The sequence below is a fragment of the Phaethon aethereus genome, assembly GCF_964289735.1.
Source record: "Phaethon aethereus genome assembly, chromosome: 4".
NCBI lineage: Eukaryota > Metazoa > Chordata > Aves > Phaethontiformes > Phaethontidae > Phaethon > Phaethon aethereus.
The window spans coordinates 32,817,086-32,834,988 of NC_138578.1; the positions used below are offsets into that span (position 1 = coordinate 32,817,086).

The 17,903-nt window shown below is 38.8% G+C and overlaps 1 protein-coding gene across 2 annotated transcripts in view; it reads right to left on the reverse strand.

The window, feature by feature from the left end:
* The window catches only part of GRID2 (glutamate ionotropic receptor delta type subunit 2), a gene marked incomplete at its 5' end in the record, with an annotated part of 737,620 nt that overhangs the window by 233,048 nt on the left and 486,669 nt on the right, over positions 1 to 17,903 (reverse strand). For both annotated transcript variants that reach the window (XM_081999455.1, XM_081999454.1), the window contains one exon: positions 1,442 to 1,495. In XM_081999455.1, the coding sequence (XP_081855581.1) occupies positions 1,442 to 1,495 (54 nt within the window). The remainder of the gene's footprint in view (positions 1 to 1,441; positions 1,496 to 17,903) is intronic.

Consider the following 17,903-nt stretch of genomic DNA (forward strand, 5'->3'; position numbering starts at 1 on the left):
AAATTAAAAACCAGTGGCAGTATCTTTAACTTGAACAGTGAGCCAATAGGGTTCTGCCTAAGAAATTGTTGTCTAATCTATTGATACAGAGGTTAATGGTGGACTGCTTTAGATTTAGTTAATGCTCTTTTTAAAATAGTGTAATATCTGAAGAGTAGAGATGAACACTCTACTTCAAGATTCCACTCACTGCAAGTGAATTCTAGTTTAATCTGACAGGAAAAAGCAAGCATGGAGGTTGTTCTTGCAACTGTCCGTAGCTTAAAGCTGGGTTCTCAACCAGCAAGGCTGCATTCGGTGCTGGAAAACACACATGTTACTGGTCAGGAGCAACACAGAATCCAAATCAATAATTTCTGCTGGACTTGAGTTGTATTCACAGCACTTTGAGGCATAATTTTCTCCAGGGAAAATGGGCTAAAAGTCCACCGGTTTAAATGAGTAGGACAAAGTAGTACAATCCGACTGCAACAATGTTATATCTTACTATAACCTTGAAAAAAGTGCTTTGGATTAAATTACCTCACTACTGGCACACTGTACTAATGAAAATCGAGTAAGTAAGTACGAAAACAGAAGTGGACAGTAAATCCAGAGAGTAGACCTGGAATTTATATGCGGTATCTCCAAGCAACCTTTTATCCTGAGAATATACAAGAGTCGCATAATCTACATGTTAGGGGACAGTTATCTTTCCAGGGAATTCAGCTGTTCTGGACCTAAATTGCTTTTCATGAAACAAAGGAAAAAATCTGAATGTCATCAAATCTAAGAACAACTGCATTGTTCAGTGTTTTATATGCAAACCTACTTCACTGTTTGATTTTTCATATTTTATCTTACAAATGTTCATGGAAGAACCTATTTCACAGTTTAAGAATAGGATCACAATTTAACTTTCTTGCTTTTTTCCCCTTCATGAACATTCATACATGACCTGATCCAGAAGTCCACAAAAAAGCCTCCCACTAATATAAATAGGTTTGGGTATCAACCATGACTGAATTCTAGGGGAATTCTTAAAGGAAAGGGAAAGATAGGATTTTATTATTATTATTATTTTTAAAAATTATTAATATAAAACAATGTAAACAAAATACACTACAAAAGATTACATATGAAAAAAGACCTTGAAAAGATCCTCTAAAAACAGTCATCTCAAGTCAAATGTGAAATCTCAAGATACTCAGAAGGAAAGGGTTTTTTTCATTTTATTTTCCGTTTATTCATTCAAGGACTTCTGTTTAAAATACACAAGACAAAACAGCAAAGTCCAAGAACTTGTCATTCTATTTTTGTTAAGCAATATCCACTCCCCCAGCATGCCTGGACTTTGTTGTAGCTACGGCTTCCTGTTGGCAAATTCAAGATCAGCATGAATATGTTCAGTAAGCCTGAAAACAGGATTCATGATTCACAGCAATGTTCACTTGACAGTTACCTCATTTATAATGATCCAGTGACAGTCAAAAGCAACCAAATTAGTCTCCACGACCTGAAATAGAGAACAAACCAACTATCAGTCAGTTTGCTTGTGAAAGCAAGACAAAAAATTAAATGGATGCTCTCTGCAAATGACTAAAACTGAAGCACATGCTCTTGAAGACCTTTGTTATTCAACTGAGGATAGAGAACCTTTAGCAAAATTCTGCAAAAGCATTTGTGTTATTATTTGACTGTTAATTAAACCTGGAAAAAACGTTTCATTGCTGGTATCACAAAAGAGAATATGTTTCAGCTGACTAAGGAGGAAATGAAATCATTTTTGCCTTAATATTATATGTTGAGAGGGACCAAATAGAAAGGCAGAAAATGAATATCAAGTAACTCTTGTCAGATTTCTGTAGCTCCTGCCTCCAAGGCTTTTCCAGTGTACACCTACCTTGGAAGACTGTGAATTAAAAAAAAACCACCAAAACAAACCCAAACAAAAAAACCCCACACCACAGATGCTGGGGTTCACAGAAATGCAAAGAGTGGAGAGGAAAGGCTTCTCTTGAAAAAGAGGGCTGTCACAAGGATGATGAATGATGGCCTGCCCCAGGCTTCACGCATAAGGGGCCTCTAATACTCCTCCTACGCAACCTCTCCTTTCCTTTGCTGAAAATTATTCCAGGAGTTGCCTCCGTGCTGGACTGAAAACATACTTCCTAACTCATCTTTCACTGAGCCCTATTCTTTCCCTCCTTGAATCCACTATACTTTTGTGGTGAGTCATGTTTGATTCACCTTTGAAGTGGAAGCAAAGGGGGGAAAAAATACATTTGGTCTGCTTTCATTAGCTAGGAAAGAAATCATCAACAGGAGGGAGGCAGAACCAAACTACAGAGAAGGCTGGACACCTTTACATTCTTTTTCCTCAATGAAATTGAACTAGCATTGACATTGAAATAGTTTTAAAACCAAATTAGTCCTATTTATTTGTATAATCACCATGCTCATCTTGATTTACAATTCAAAACTACTGGATACTTAAAACCATGTTGAATCCCGGAAAAAGATAAAGACAAAAATTGAAACAAGCCTTGGAACTTACAATGTTTTAGCATTCAAGTAGATGACTAGTGCTGGGCTGTTATTATCTGGACCATTGCACAGCAGTCATGTTTGGCTTTCTAGTGATGGCCAACACAAATTGTTGGTTGCGAAGGATGATTCCAATTTGTACTGTGCCATGGTCAAAGAACAATTTAACTGGCCACAAACCTTAAGAGCAGCAAAAGGCCCCATACTGATAACCTTCATTGTCAATTCAGAGGCCATTAAAATTGGGATCACTGCTTATTTACTAGAATGATAGGCAAGATTGGAAATTCTGATCTGGAAAGACTAGAAAAAACAACAAGAGCAACAGTATATAAACTGACTTATTTGAAACTCTCACAGCACCAATAAGAAATGAGGGGAAATGAAAGCCATAGCTGTTAATGTGCTCCTGGAAATGTCAATACTACTAGCAGTAAGAATCAGGGTCTTCGCTTTACATGGAATTTAGACTCACTACTCTTTCTCTGTGCTGACAACAGTATATTTTGTCATGTTGCTTTGACATTTTTGTGCATTCTCCACAGTAGGCATCCACATGGCACACAAAGGAACAGGATAGAAACTGAATAACTAAGTGATAGGAGGTATCACAACAGACCCAGCCAGGATGCTTGAACTGGAGCATGGCCGTTCTAATCAGATCTCTCATATCAAACCAGTTGGAAGACAAACACATCCAGGAACAGAGGAAGGTTAAAAAAGGACATAATAGTAACAAAGTTCTCAGGGAAACATTTGCTCCTTATATAAAGTTCCCAAGCACAGGAAGTCTATGCCATTTACAACGTAAGCAATGCCATTTAAATCTTCCATAAGACAAGACAAAACAAATCAACACCTTACTGAAGCAGAAACAATTCAGCTAGTCAATCTACATATATTTCTGCTGAAAGCAAGCAGAATTTAAAAAAACAAACCACCAACCAACCAACCAAAAGCAGCACACCTGACACACCTTCTGGTTTCTTGTCAGCTTCCTGGCAACTTGTCGCTCCTAACTTTTGACTCCAGGATGTCCCAGTGGGAATGTCTGCTCTGCCCTAACTACTCTGCTCACGATGAGGTCTCCTGAGGTTCCTCTCACTCTGAGGCAGCCTGTCAGAGGGATGCCCTTGGAGTCAAGACTCCCAGTGGTGTTAGGAGAATGACAATGATAATTATGTTCCACAAAGGACTCCTAAGCTTGCTCTTTGCTTCAAAATGGCAGTCAACCAAAACTTCAGAATGAGGGAATCTACAAAATGAAAATTCACATTTTCTGTTCAGTTTTTAATAACACAGTAGAAGTGGAGTTGATCACTCTTTTTGTGCCTGAAGCTTTAGCTGACCAGATTTTAATACACTTTATCTTCCATTAAAACCATTCAGTTTATTTAGTTCTTTTATAAATACTTGGTTCTGTGTATCTACTTTGCCCAGGCTCCCAAATTTCAATTAGACAAGGCCTTTTCAACAGAGTATGGTTCGAAGTGTCACCATTTCTATTATGTACAGCTCACATACCACTTAAGCCAGACTCTGGAAAATGCTTCCTAGTCTCACAAGTCACTCATATTATTTCAAACAGCTCAGGCTACCTGTAACAGATTTATTCACAACTTGCAAATAATAAGATGAAATGCATCCATTTTTTAGTTACAGTCGAAACTCCCCAGCAGAAAGATCATGGTTTATCCATTAAAGTTTATGAATTCATGAATCTACTTAATACTAAAGCCATTTGCAAAAAGCTTATGTCAAACTGAGATGAACTTGTAATGTACTCAGAGACACTCAAACTAATATATTCCAAGTTTAGATGAGCTACGAATAACCCCTGATTTAAGAATTCACTTTCCCTTTCAGTCTGCCAGAAGCTGCTTTTTGGCATCTTCCTTAGCCCATCCACCTAAAGCTTATTCTAATATTGACAATGTTTGCTTAAAAAGATGGCTTTAAGATGATGTCCTGAGAAAGTTGTTAGGGGTTTTTTGTGTTTTTTTTGTGGTTTTTTTATTTTGGTTTTTTTTTTTTTTTTTTTTACATTTTATTCAATGAAATATAGATTTATATGCAAACTGGGACTCAGCACTAGACTAGGATTTCAAGGCCATCTTTTCAGCCTTGGGCCATTCAGTCTTACCTGATGAAATTCTAGTTCCACTGATATCACTCACAAACGAGCTGTCTATTTCAGCAGGATCAGGATGTTGCATCTCAGGCCCTCATCTCTGAACATATCTTCTCCCAGTATGGCCTATATTGTCCATTTAATTGACTTTAAAGTTGGGCAGTGCACGTTATGACTATGCCTGTATGAATTGCAGGGCTCTCTACTGTTATCATCATCGTTAATAGCCTTCCAATATTTTCCAATTATCGTGTCGCTTACGTTTTTCAGTGTAGAAGAATGCACAGGCACAGCTACAGTTTTAAAGAAAATAAATACAATACTATGTAAACCTTCAGTTTTGATGCTTGAAGGAAAAGGTTGTTCAACCCTGAATTTTTCTTCAAACACTAACAGTAATCATATGCATCACCTGACAGTCAGATTTTCTTGATCAACAGTTATTAAGCACAAGTTTACAAGTTCGAGATTCTATTAAATCAGTCAAAAAGAAAAATCTAAAGCCAACAACACCACAACCTAGATCCAATTACCTGTCAGAAAAACAGTCATTACTTGGACACAGCAAGCCTTTACAGTCATGACACAATGTTTCTCAACACCCTTATCTATGTACTGAGTTTGCTGTTTTTGTTTACTTAAAAAAGGCACTGCATTTTCACTTGTAACAAAAAAGATTAAAGTAAAAAAAAAAAACCAACAAAAGAACATGGCTGGTTCTGTCTAAAATTGATCACAACCTAAAAGCACAAATAACACAGCTTCAAGAGAAATATATAATGCAGTTGTGTAGAAGGTTTTTATAGCTAATATGTTCAGAAAGTGAAAACATGTATTTGTTATCTGAGTGATGATCTTTTTCTGGTTGAAATTCACATATGCATGCATATCACGCGAGCTGGCATGAACTTGTGTTCTGTGCCAGGGAATAACAAATGTAAAAAATAATGCTTGCAAAGGTATAAGGACAATAATGAAAAAGAAATCTGATATCCTGTATATTAGAAGCAATAAAACAACTTGACGGGGGTCTGTAGGAGGTAGGGGTTTCAAGACCCCAAACATCTGAACGCAATGCAAGTTTCAGATTCATCCGCCAGTCCTGTTGGCTCTGTGACAGAAAGCAGCGCTGTGCACTCCTGAAAGGCAAGGGACAGACTGGAAATTTCCATACAAGACAGAAGACAGGTGAACTTATTGTTTATGCAGCTCACCTCTTAAGCTAAAACTGAGAAAAACTAGAGTGTGCATTCATAATGAGGGCTGAACACCAAAATACTACACAGATATTAAATGGAGGAGAGTTGACCCTTTCCAAAACAAAGAAAACAATGCACATATTTGACAAATTCCCTGTTCGCACTTCCTCTAGGGGAAACTGTACAAGAATTCAGCTGTGCGTTACTAAACACACAAAGCTATACTCAATGCAGAAAGCTCTCTCAAGCTAAACACAGCTACTGGCTGGGAGAGCTTTAGGAAACAGTATCATATATGCGTACCCTGTTCTTACAGCTCCCTCAGGCATTAGCTTAAGGCCACCTTTGGAGATAAGACACTGAAACAGTCTTGCTAACCTGATATGGCTGCTTTTGTGCTTCCAAATATATTTTGCTCTCTTAACTGTGATGAATGGTGCAGGACAACCAAGGGATCAGGCCCAGCCAGCATGGGTTCATGAAAGGCAGGTCCTGCTTGACCAACCTGATCTCCTTCTATGACCAGGTGACCCATCTAGTGGATGAGGGAAAGGCTGTGGATATTGTCTACCTGGACTTTAGTAAAGCCTTTGACAGCGTCTCCTACAGCATTCTCCTGGAGAAACTGGCAGCTCGTGGCTTGGATGGGTTTACTCTTCGCTGGGTAAAGAACTGTCTGGATGGCCGAGCCCAGAGAGTTGTGGCGAACGGCGTTAAATCCAGCTGGTGGCCGGTCACAAGTGGTGTTCCCCAGGGCTCTGTTCTGGGGCCGGTCTTGTTCAATATCTTTATTGACGATCTGGATGAGGGGATCGAGTGCTCCCTCAGTAAGTTTGCAGATGACACCAAGTTGGGTGGGAGTGTTGATCTGCTGGAGGGTAACAGGGCTCTGCAGAGGGATCTGGATAGGCTGGATCAATGGGCTGAGGTCAACTGTATGAGGTTTAATAAGTCCAAGTGCAGGGTCCTGCACTTCGGCCACAACAACCCCATGCAACACTACAGGCTTGGGGAGGAGCGGCTGGAGAGCAGCCCAGCGGAAAGGGACCTGGGGGTGCTGGTTGACAGCTGGCTGAACATGAGCCGGCAGTGTGCCCAGGTGGCCAAGGCGGCCAACAGCATCCTGGCCTGTATCAGAAATAGTGTGGCCAGCAGGAGTAGGGAAGTGATCGTGCCCCTGTACTCGGCCTTGGTGAGGCCGCACCTTGAATCCTGTGTTCAGTGTTGGGCCCCTCACTACAAGAAGGATGCTGAGGTGCTGGAGCGTGTCCAGAGAAGGGCAACGAAGTTGGCGAGGGGTCTGGAGAACAAGTCTTATGAGGAGCGGCTGAGAGAACTGGGGTTGTTCAGTCTGGAGAAGAGGAGGCTGAGGGGAGACTTATCGCTCTCTCCAACTACCTGAAAGGGGGTTGTGGCGAGGTGGGTGTTGGTCTCTTCTCCCAGGTAGCTAGCCATAGAACAAGAGGAAATGGCTTCAAGTTGCACCAGGGGAGGTTTAGATTGGATATTAGGAAAAATTTCTTCACCAAGGGGGTGGTCAAACATTGGAACAGGCTGCCCAGGGAGGTGGTGGAGTCGCCATCTCTGGAAGTGTTCAAAAAACGTGTGGATGTGGCGCTTCAGGACATGGTTTAGGGGACATGGTGGCGCTGGATTAATGGTTGGACTTGATGATCTTGAAGGTCCTTTCCAACCTTAGTGATTCTGTGATTCTCTGTTAGCAGCAGCTAAAAGAAGCAGAAACTTATTAATTCTTTAACAACTGTTGCGCAGGTCAGACCTTTTATTTACTGAAGGAGTAAATATTTGAAACAGTACTAAAAAAAGCATTTTGTGCTGTTGAGATGGCATTTCTGCTGTGCCATTGAGCACCTCTGCTGTGCAGGAATATACATAAGGGGATGAAATCCAGTACAAACTGGGGACCTGCAACCTTGCAGTCTAATGCCCATAGCAACTCACACATTCCTGTCTCACCCAACTAAATCGGTGTGAGAGAACAAGTAGAGGACAGCCAATATAGCCAACAACTTCAAAGAATGATTTTTCCAAATACAGCATTTTCATCTATAGGCTGTTAGTATTCGGTTATTTTTAATGCCATATCATATAATTCTCCAGTACTAAGATTCAAAGCAGAAAGCCAGAAGGCCAGTTCCAAAATGGACTTCATGAAATTATGGAAAAAATGAAAAAAAAATCTCTACCCATTTGTGCTGGTTTTGGCTGGGATAGAGTTAGTTTTCTTCACAGTAGCTAGTACAGGGCTATGTTTTGGATTTGTGCTGAAAACACTGTTGACAACACAGGGATGTTTTCCTTCTTGCTGAGCAGTGCTTGCACAGAGCCAAGGCCTTTTCTGTCGCTCACCCCACCCCACCAGCGAGTAGGCTGGGGGTGCACAAGGAGTTGGGAGGGGACACAGCTGGGGCAGCTCACCCCAGCTGACCAAGGGGATATCCCTGACCACACAACATCATGCTCAGCATATAAAGCTGGGGGTAGAAGGAGGAAGGGAGAGATGTTTGGAGTGATGGCATCTGTCTTCCCAAGTGACTGTTATGCATGACAGAGCCCTGCTTCCCTGGGGATGGCCAAACACCTGCCTGCCCATGGGAAGTGGTAAATGAATTCCTTGTTTTGCTTCGCTTGTGCGCACAGTTTTTGTTTTATCTATTAAACTGCCTTTATCTCAACCCACGAGTTTTATCACTTTTACCCTTCTGATTCTCTCGGCCATCTCACTGTGGGGATAGTGAGTGAGCAGCTGTGTGGTGCTTAGCTGCTGGCTGGGGTTAAAGAATGACACCACTCAACCACTGCTTAGACTGAAAGTTCATACTAGAGTATTTGAAAACATTGTGTCGTTAGTTGCATAAATCCTGCAGCAAAGGATACAGCCTGTCGAGTATGCAGCGCCACACACAGTCACAGAAATCCACTGCAATATATATAAAAGAACATTCTTAACCTCTTTGTAACTTTAGAAATGCATTCATGTCAAACTCCAACAGTTCTCCTAACACCCTATTGAAATAAATCAAACTTCTGTTTCATGAGGAAGGTGTTCCATTTAGTCAAACATGGATGCTATTGAACCAATGAGCAAAAACATGGATGAAGCAGAAAATAATTTTCTTTTTCTAAAGAATTCAACTAGACATCAAGGGAGATTTTGCAGAGAGCAAAAAAACATTGTGAAGAAGACAAGAGATGAACAAGGACAAACCATCTGTCATTGGCAGTAACTCCAGAACTTATGAATCTTTGGAAGAGCCTGACAATTTAATCCACCTATTTCTATTGTTCATGCTCAAACCTTCAAATGGGCTAAATGCAAGACAATCTAAAGCAAATAAAGCAGTGGTAGTGCCAGCATGCAAGCTTTTTGCATATGAATAATAAGCAAGAAAGCAAATAGCTTCCCAACAAAAAGGGCATGTAACTTAGTGGAAAATGACATAAAAAGTTCTCTACATGTCTTCTTCCTTATCGATATGGGCCCAAAGGCATGCACCAAAACTACAAGATACAGATCAGAACCCTTACAAAGGAAACACAGGAAAACTGTTCTGGATCTTCAAAATTCATCTCCACACATATGCAACAAACTGGACAAGTCTTGCAATCATCTAACGAGCAGTAATGTTGCATGGATAGAAAGATCCATATCGAACATTGCCTTCTCAAGTGTCTCCTGTTCGAAAGACAGGGGAGAGTCCTGGGCTACAACTGGGACTGCTCTACAACTAGCCATCCAGATGCCATGACTCATTTCTCAAATTGTTGAAGAAAAATGTCTCCAACTAGAGTGGGCCTTCCTGTTGATTTTCTGCTCCACCAGGAGCTGTGGTAGTGACTGTGAATCTCTTTCTGCTGGACTACCACTGATCAAGCCATATTTTGCATTTGATTTTTCACAAAAGCTAACAGATGGCATTGCATAATCCCTTGTTTTGGAACTGGCTGGTATTGAAATAATTTAGAAAGTGGTTTAGAAAGTTAGTTTTCCCAAGAGTTGAGCTGGGACACAAACTCCCTGCTAAACTCTTCCAAACATCCTCTGTCTACAATATGTCCCATTTATGTGGTCTTGTAATCTGAACTGCACTCTTCCAGCTGGAAGACTGGTACATTGCTTTCGTCCAATACCACTAGATTTGTTGCCCATGTCTTTTCATAGATCAACCTCTTGGAGTCACCACTTGCTGTTTTATAGGAGAATATATGCCTCAACCTAATTCTCTCTCCCAGGGACATAACAATTTGTTGATCACTAAGTTGTGATAAAAACCAGGTTTTCTGCACACATGTGTGACACAGGAAGCCACCCCCCAAAAAAACCCAAGCCAAAACAAACAAAAAAACCCACCCAACCACCAAACAAATAGGAGGAGTCAGAGGTCATTTCTTAACATTTCCTTTAACTGGAGAGATGTGATTTGACTAGTTTGGGCACCTAGAGCAGTCTCCTGTAGTATAGATGGCTCCTCAAGCAATGGTATGCAAAGCAAAATATGGAAGCTAAAAGCTATTAAATAGCTAATGCACAGGCAGACCTAAGAAAGTTAGGTGGTAAACTGAAGACTGCTTTAACTGATCTGAAGTTTGGAAAGGTAAATGCACGGAGTTGTACTATGTAGTATGTCGTACTAAGTTAAATAATGCAGGACTTGTGCATGGAAATCCTGAGCTTGTCTCCAAGCTCTTCCCCCCACCCCCTCCTTTTTTTTTTTTTTTTTTCCTTCTAGCTGATAGTTCATTAAACCACCACCATTTTATCAGGTTATCTGTACCATTTCTTCCTGCTGGTGCCACAGCAAGACCATTTCCGTGTCTCTGCTCTTAGCCTTTGAGCTTCTCAGTAGGGAAATCAGTTGCTGATTTATAAAGCTCATTCTTGCACACCAGAAACTAAAGCTCATAAAAATCTTTCTTCACTGAAGGCAATATTTTTGGAATCTAATTTTAATCTCTACCCTTTTCCACTCTTGAGGGGAAAAAAAAAAAAATCACACATGGCAATACTTATTTATATTCTTACGGAGCATCATCCCTTTCTGGGACTCCTTTCCCTCAAGTTCCTTCTAAGCAAAACCAGAATACATTGGGTGAAAGCTGACAGAGAAATCCCTAAGCCACTAGTCACCTAGTTACCAAGGATTAAAAAGCAAGTTTCTACAGCACTTGCTGGGGGGAGAGGAGGAGGGGAGCAGGGAGGAGGAAGATGTCTTCTAGTCTCCTCCTAAGGACAAGTGAGATGGCTGACACAGCCTCATTTGCTTGTCTCATGAGAGTGCATTTCTTTGAAAAAGAACAAAGTAGTTGAACTACTCGATCAGTTTCCCCCTTTTTTTCAGAAGATGATACTTTTAAATGAAAAGAATTGGGTTATTCCACTAAACAGCTAGTTTTGTATTGACTTGGCTTGCCATTCTAATTATGTTTGAAACAAGTCAAGCTCTAGGGAAGATTTCATCTCCCTTGCCCTAAGATTTTAAGAGGTGGAGGCAGTTCAAGTAGAGAAATCAGCCCCACACTAAAGAAAACAAGTCAACAGTTAAATGTTTAAAAAAAAGGGTAAAAAGTAAATAAAATTAGCATTAATACTTCAGTGACCATGACCATAGGCTTCTATTGAGAACGCATAATAAAAATGCATTCTGTCTGGTAGAAATGGCCATTTTAAATTGTTAATTTACTTCATAATTTAGAAAAGTTAGTAATGTATTTATTTTATAGCAATTTAGAACAATGCATCTTCCTCTTCAGTCAACCTAGAGACTACAGATTTGAAACAATACCTGTAAGTAATTTAAGCATTTTTCATTTTAAGGGTTATTTTATTCTTACAGTTGATTTTGCTACTTCCAAATTTATGTTTTGATTTATATTCCAATTATCCTTGCAAAAAGTGTTTCTAATAACCACTCTGAAAGAAAAAACCAAACCCAACAAAAACACCACAGATCTATTCTGAAACTGCCTGGCTTTAACTCAGAACCATGAGCATGTTACAATACCTGCACTAGAAAACAGTTGCTAGAAAGTAGAATAATCTCAGTGAACAATAATGTACCTCCCACCTAGAAACTGCTTATTTCAAACTGATTCAAAGCCTCATGTAAATTCAGAAATTCACATTCGTTACTCTTGTACAATCGTCTGTACCTTCCTTTCTTATTAAGAATTTCTTGTAATCTCTTTTATACATAACTAGATTTTGTTCATAGCGATAGTACAAAATTGATGCCTGAAGATCTCCCACTCTTTATCTGTTACCTTTTTTTTTTTTTAAAGCTGAATTCAATTTGGAAGTCTGAAATCTAAGCAGAAAATGTGAGTATTTGGGTTGAACGCAGGCTTTGAGTCAAACTGGTTGTCATCACCTTTGGAGATGAAGAATAAAACTTAAGAATCTTAAAACTACGTGAAAGACTCAAAATTTCCTCCTCTGTATGGATTAAGGGGAGAAATCTCTGATTCCAGCTAAGTGTGGTGTTTGTTTTAAACACTTCAACGCCTCCCACACTCAAACACATTCAGGAGCTACCCTCTGAGCAAGCTTGCTCTAGATTGAAGGTTGCTGACAAGTCCTACAACAGAGGGAAAATAATTGCCTTGCTGATTTTGACATCTTTGTAACTAACTTCACCAAGGCCAGAATTTCTCCACACAGGGAAATCTGGGGGTGAATGAAGATTTTTTATAGATTCAAATTTATCCTATCCACAAACCTACTTTATGTTTCTAAGCAAAATTGAAAGTTCAATTCCTACTTTTAACCCTTTGCAGACTTTATAGATACCAGCAGGTTTATGCCAATCCTTACTGTTATGTAATTAGGCGGTTAGTGAAGAGAGCTTTGGAGGCTGCAGGGAAAAAATACAGATGATAAAATAGTATCTGTCATAATTTCAGCATATGCACTTTTGATAGGTCATATAAAATATGCAAAATTCATACTTACTACCTCTTTAAACCTGCTGTCAATATGGAAACATATACATAATGTTTCTAATTGAGAATCACGATTAACCAAAGTCATCACTTTAGTAAGGCAGTGAACAGTTAAGACTGAAGAAAAGTACACTTGTAAGGCACAAGATTCCTTCCCAGTGTGCATTAGTATGGGTTGACTGCACTCAGCAAAAGGACATTGATTCAAATAAAACTTATAAAGGAATCATGTAAGGATAGTATTTTAAAATAACCTTGCTCTTGTCATCCATATCTGATTTTATACCTGGGTAATCCTACAGGCTGTACTGCAGTTACTCTTGCTTTACACCAGGTTAAATGAGAAGAAGAATGTTAGTTAGGATAGAAGAAGTTAGTTAGGAAGAAGTTAGTTAGGATGGAAACCACTATCAGAAAGAGGGTGAAAAACACAGGGTTTGAGGAAGAACTTGAAGGAAGTGAAGAACAACAATACAGAACAGGGCCACTGATTCAGAAAGCTATTTCGTAGTTTGAAGAAATACTTTTAGCTTGCTACTGTTTAAAAGCAAGCAAACCAAAAACCCAAAGAAAAAATACCTGTTTTCTTAATAGAAACCAATTTCTATAAAAAATTTCCTGTCTGTCCCAGGTACCAGCAACCCAAATTAATTAAAAAAATAAATATACCAATTAAATTTAAAATAGTCAATTTGGCCTATTTTAGTTGATTGTTTTCTGACACTCGGTGTGGGTGCTGTTGTTTTTAAAGGTTTGAAACAATTTAAGTAGGAGAACTATTAAACATATAGAATGAATTTATGTCTTCAACCTGAAAATGCAAGGCTTAGTTCACCTTCTTTTTCCAAGAGTATTAAGGGAATATTTTAGGGCCAAACCTTCTGAATTGTTCAGCATCTGTATGTTAGCCAGATTTTCCTCAACAGTGGCTGCAGGATGGTGAGTCTTTTTGAAAATTTGCCCATTCCATCCAGGTTTTTAAATGTAAGTTGAGTGCCTTGAAAATCCAGCCCTGATTATACTGGCAGCATGTTGTGTATTTTATTGGTGATACAGAAGTATGGTTTAGTAAACTCAAGATCTAGTCTGACTGTGTAGCAGGGAAAATGTTAAACGTCATACAGTACAGAATATAACTCTTTTTTCTTCTTCACTGTCTGCCTTAAAAGCATTTGTTGCCAGGCGTCAGATTGACATTACTGAAACAGAAAGTATTTCATTTTCCTGTCACAGGCATTATTAATGAAGGTCACTGTTCAAGTGACAAAATATCACTAAAGCCATCAGCTCTTTTTGCTCTTCAGTTTTATGGTGCTGCCTCTCCTGTCATTTCACGTATCTGTAGAAAATAACAGTGGCAGAGGTTCAAGCAAGATAACCTGCATTTCTGACTTGCACATAAACTTAGCATTCAGCTCCTCTCCAAGTAAGCAGGCTGAAAGCATTTTTTTCTGGTAATAGGAGTTCAAGAATCAGGAGCAGCTTAAAAAAGTTCTAACGGGCTGCAGGCTTGAAGCTCCCTATGAAAATAATCCTATCAAAAGCACATGTACATGTATGTAGAATAGACAAAATCTATTCTAAACATATTGAAAATATTCTGAGCACCAAATTGCAATATCAAATGTGAAGTCCATCAGCCATTTTGATTTCTGTGCTTCACAACAGATCAATAAAATGGATCATTCTTACTAAAGGTCCAAAGGCATTGCAAGCCCAGAAGATCTGCACAAGGATTCAGTCTTCAGGCATGGATCAAAACAGCAGCCTTTTTTCATAATGGTTCTACGTTTTCCTAATAAAAGTACCTCTACCTTTTGGGAAATTCTGGTATTACTCTACTTTCAGCCAGTCAACTACATAAACCTAAGCCATAATCTAAAGATTTTTAATATTACCATAACGTATTTATGATAAGCAAGGTCCGTCCCAACTTTGACCAGGCAACACAGATTCAGCTTCTCCCCAAAAACTGCTGGCCAGACATCTGTTTGCATACCTTACATCTGAAATCCTTCATATATATCATTGAAAGTTATTAACAAAATAAGAGCCAAGGTGAATACAAAGTACTCCGTATATTACCATGTTCCTATAGCTGCTAATGGTTAAAGCTAACAGAAGTACGACAACTCAGCAGAAACTGATACAGGTTAAATAATATTCCAGCCCTAAAAAGAAAGTGTGTAAATTTTTTTCAACTGATTTTTGATGTTGGTTTAAAAGCTTGTTCCACACAGTAATTGCATCTGGATCCTAAGTGTCCAAGCAGCATCTATTTTTTTGAAGGACAGACATTGGGGATACAAACGTGCCATAACTGTAGCCTCAAGCACACCTGAAGTACAGCTGCAACTAGGACATCAGCTCAGGTGTAATATAGGACAGATCCTAACAGATTGGAAAGTACTTATTAGCAAAAGAATAGCAAAAGTGGTCAACACGTGTTCATTTACAGAAGCAGATGAAACTTTCTAGCCATGAAGTATGGGTACGTATTCTAACACACTTCTGCTTTAAGGTATTAAAAACAAAATGCAGAGGTATTATAGGAGAGGCAAGGGTTGCAATCATAAGAAAAACAGAAAAATGTCAGCATTTAACATACATAGTATAATTTGAGCCATTCTATAGAATTCTTTAATAATTTATGAAGATTAAGTTGCTAAGAATTGTTTCTCTATTTTTCATTGTGGAACAGTTGCCCATTTCTTTTGGCTTACTGGACAAAGAGGCTTAAATTACATCCTTGCTATCATCTTTTAAAAATAAATTGGAAAGCTTTGATGGAGAAAAGTTAAAAGAGTGAGAGAACTTTAGGAGGATTTCAGCATTACAGAAAAGGAAAAAGAACATGCATTTTGTTAAAAATAAAATTAGTTCTGCATTTTAAGTTTTTGAAAGCAACAATAGCCTTACCAAAATATGCTCTAAAGGAAAATGAAGACCTTTTTAACTTTGGCAAAAAGAAGTATTGAAACTATTCTAGTCTAAGCCCAGATTCCAATGGTATTTTTTCATGGAAAAGAAGCTAAACCCATAATTTTTAATTAGTTTTGGGGTTTTTGTGGTTGTTTGTGGGTTTTTTTTTTTTTTGTGTGGTTTTTTTTTTTTAGTTTAGATCACTAAACATCAGTAACTTGACTCATATTTACGGTAACAGTTCCTCTAAAGTCAGTGTAATTACTCAGTTGATGAAATTACTCATGTGAGGAAAATAATTCATATACATAAGAGATTACCCACACAGATACCTTGATATAAATTATGAAAACCACATTACAGAATGTCATAATTTTTCTAGAATTACCTTTCTTTTTCCCCCAGGTACTGTCAAACATCTTTTTACCTTTAAGTACTGCATTTTTGTAGCATTCTTTCAATCATGATTTTTGACTAACCTGAACAAGAATAGTAATATATCTTTCCTGTTCTGACTATTAATATTATGGGCTCATGGTCCTTGCTTTTGGATGGTGATAGAAGCAAACTGACAGACCCAATAGCCAGACAATCCTTGAAGTGATACATGAGCTTTACACAAGAATGATCAACAAGATAGAGCACTATTCTCTTCAGACTGATTGATAGGGAAAACAAATTGGCTATAAGGCTGTATTTTCATTTAGGAGCAAGTACATCAGAAGTCCTCTGTGGGCCTCCAAGTATACAAAGTGCAAAGCTGAGCAAGGCAGAAAAATAAAAATAAGGAAAAAGGAAGAAAGACAGAAAGAAACAAATCACAATGATCTAGGAAGATCATTATTTGGTCTATTATAATAGGAAGTAAGAGAAATACACATCTGTCATGAAGAAATAAACTACAGTGAAGCTTGCTGTTCACCTAACCAAAACTCTGAATGTATGGACATAATTATGGACCATCTCAAGTCCAATTAAATCCCAACTTACCTGAGGCAGACAAGTTGCCACAACCCAGTAGAGCTGTGTCAAATGTCAAGTAACTGCCTGAGCTGTTTCCCAAAGTCAGGGACAAGATGAGGAAAAACCCTTCGTATGTCCCCCCTCCGTTTCTCATCCAGAAACCTTACCTGTGAGCAAGAAGGGACCATGATCACTGCACACTGCCATGCAATTAAACATATCTGCTCAGACACTGCGGACTAACTGCAACCGAATGCGCTTCTACAGCTGCTTTTAGGGGCACACCATATTCCCTCTATGCACTTCATATATTGCGCTGCCTACTCTGATGACGGGCACTTATGTCCCTGTCAGCCCCAGACCTCCACCTGGAGCTGCCACACTTTCTCATCTACCAATGCCACATTTTATCTCCATCACCGAAGGACCATCAGGATGAGAAGAAAGATTTCAGAGGCAGAGGAAAACTGCACCATCAGAGCCTTTTCTGGGTATTTTATGTTTTTTTTCTGGGTATTCCCTCCTCCTCTGTTTTTTCAGCCTTTTTGGCTGCTGGCCCTCTACTGAGCAAGGGCCTTCTCCCTGGCTGTCTCAGCAAGAGCAGCCAGGGAAGCTGTGACACATTTGCTTCCATCTCTTGCCACTTGGATAAGCAATGCCTTCATACCACACCTTTTTATGACACTTTCTTATGTGCACACTAAACGTTTTTTCTAAAGAAGTGAAGAAAATTATTAAAAAAAATTTAAAAAGGAGAAAAAAATAAAATCTCTTCTGCAATCAACCAAAAACTTGGAGAAAAAGTGAGGGATTTTCTATAGTTGTGCATTAAAGTTCATGAGACACAGATGTGGATTAAAGCTCAGTGAGAAAGCCAAAAGCTCTAAGGAATCATAAGAAATTCAAGTTCAGAAAATTTTCTGCACTGGCATCCTGGAAACATATTAAAAACCTTCATTACTGCAATGTCTGATGCTTGCAACATACAAAATACAGCTATCCGAAAACATAACATAATGCTGGCTAAACAAAACAAGTTTATTTTCCTCTTGTCCTACAACACACAATTCATGTATACATATATGCATACACTACACATTTATTGCTATTTGTTTCATCTACCATATCTTGTCCTATACGCTGTCAGCTTTTTCCAAGAGATCAGAAATGTATCTTTGTACATGTGAAAGTGTCCTTTACGT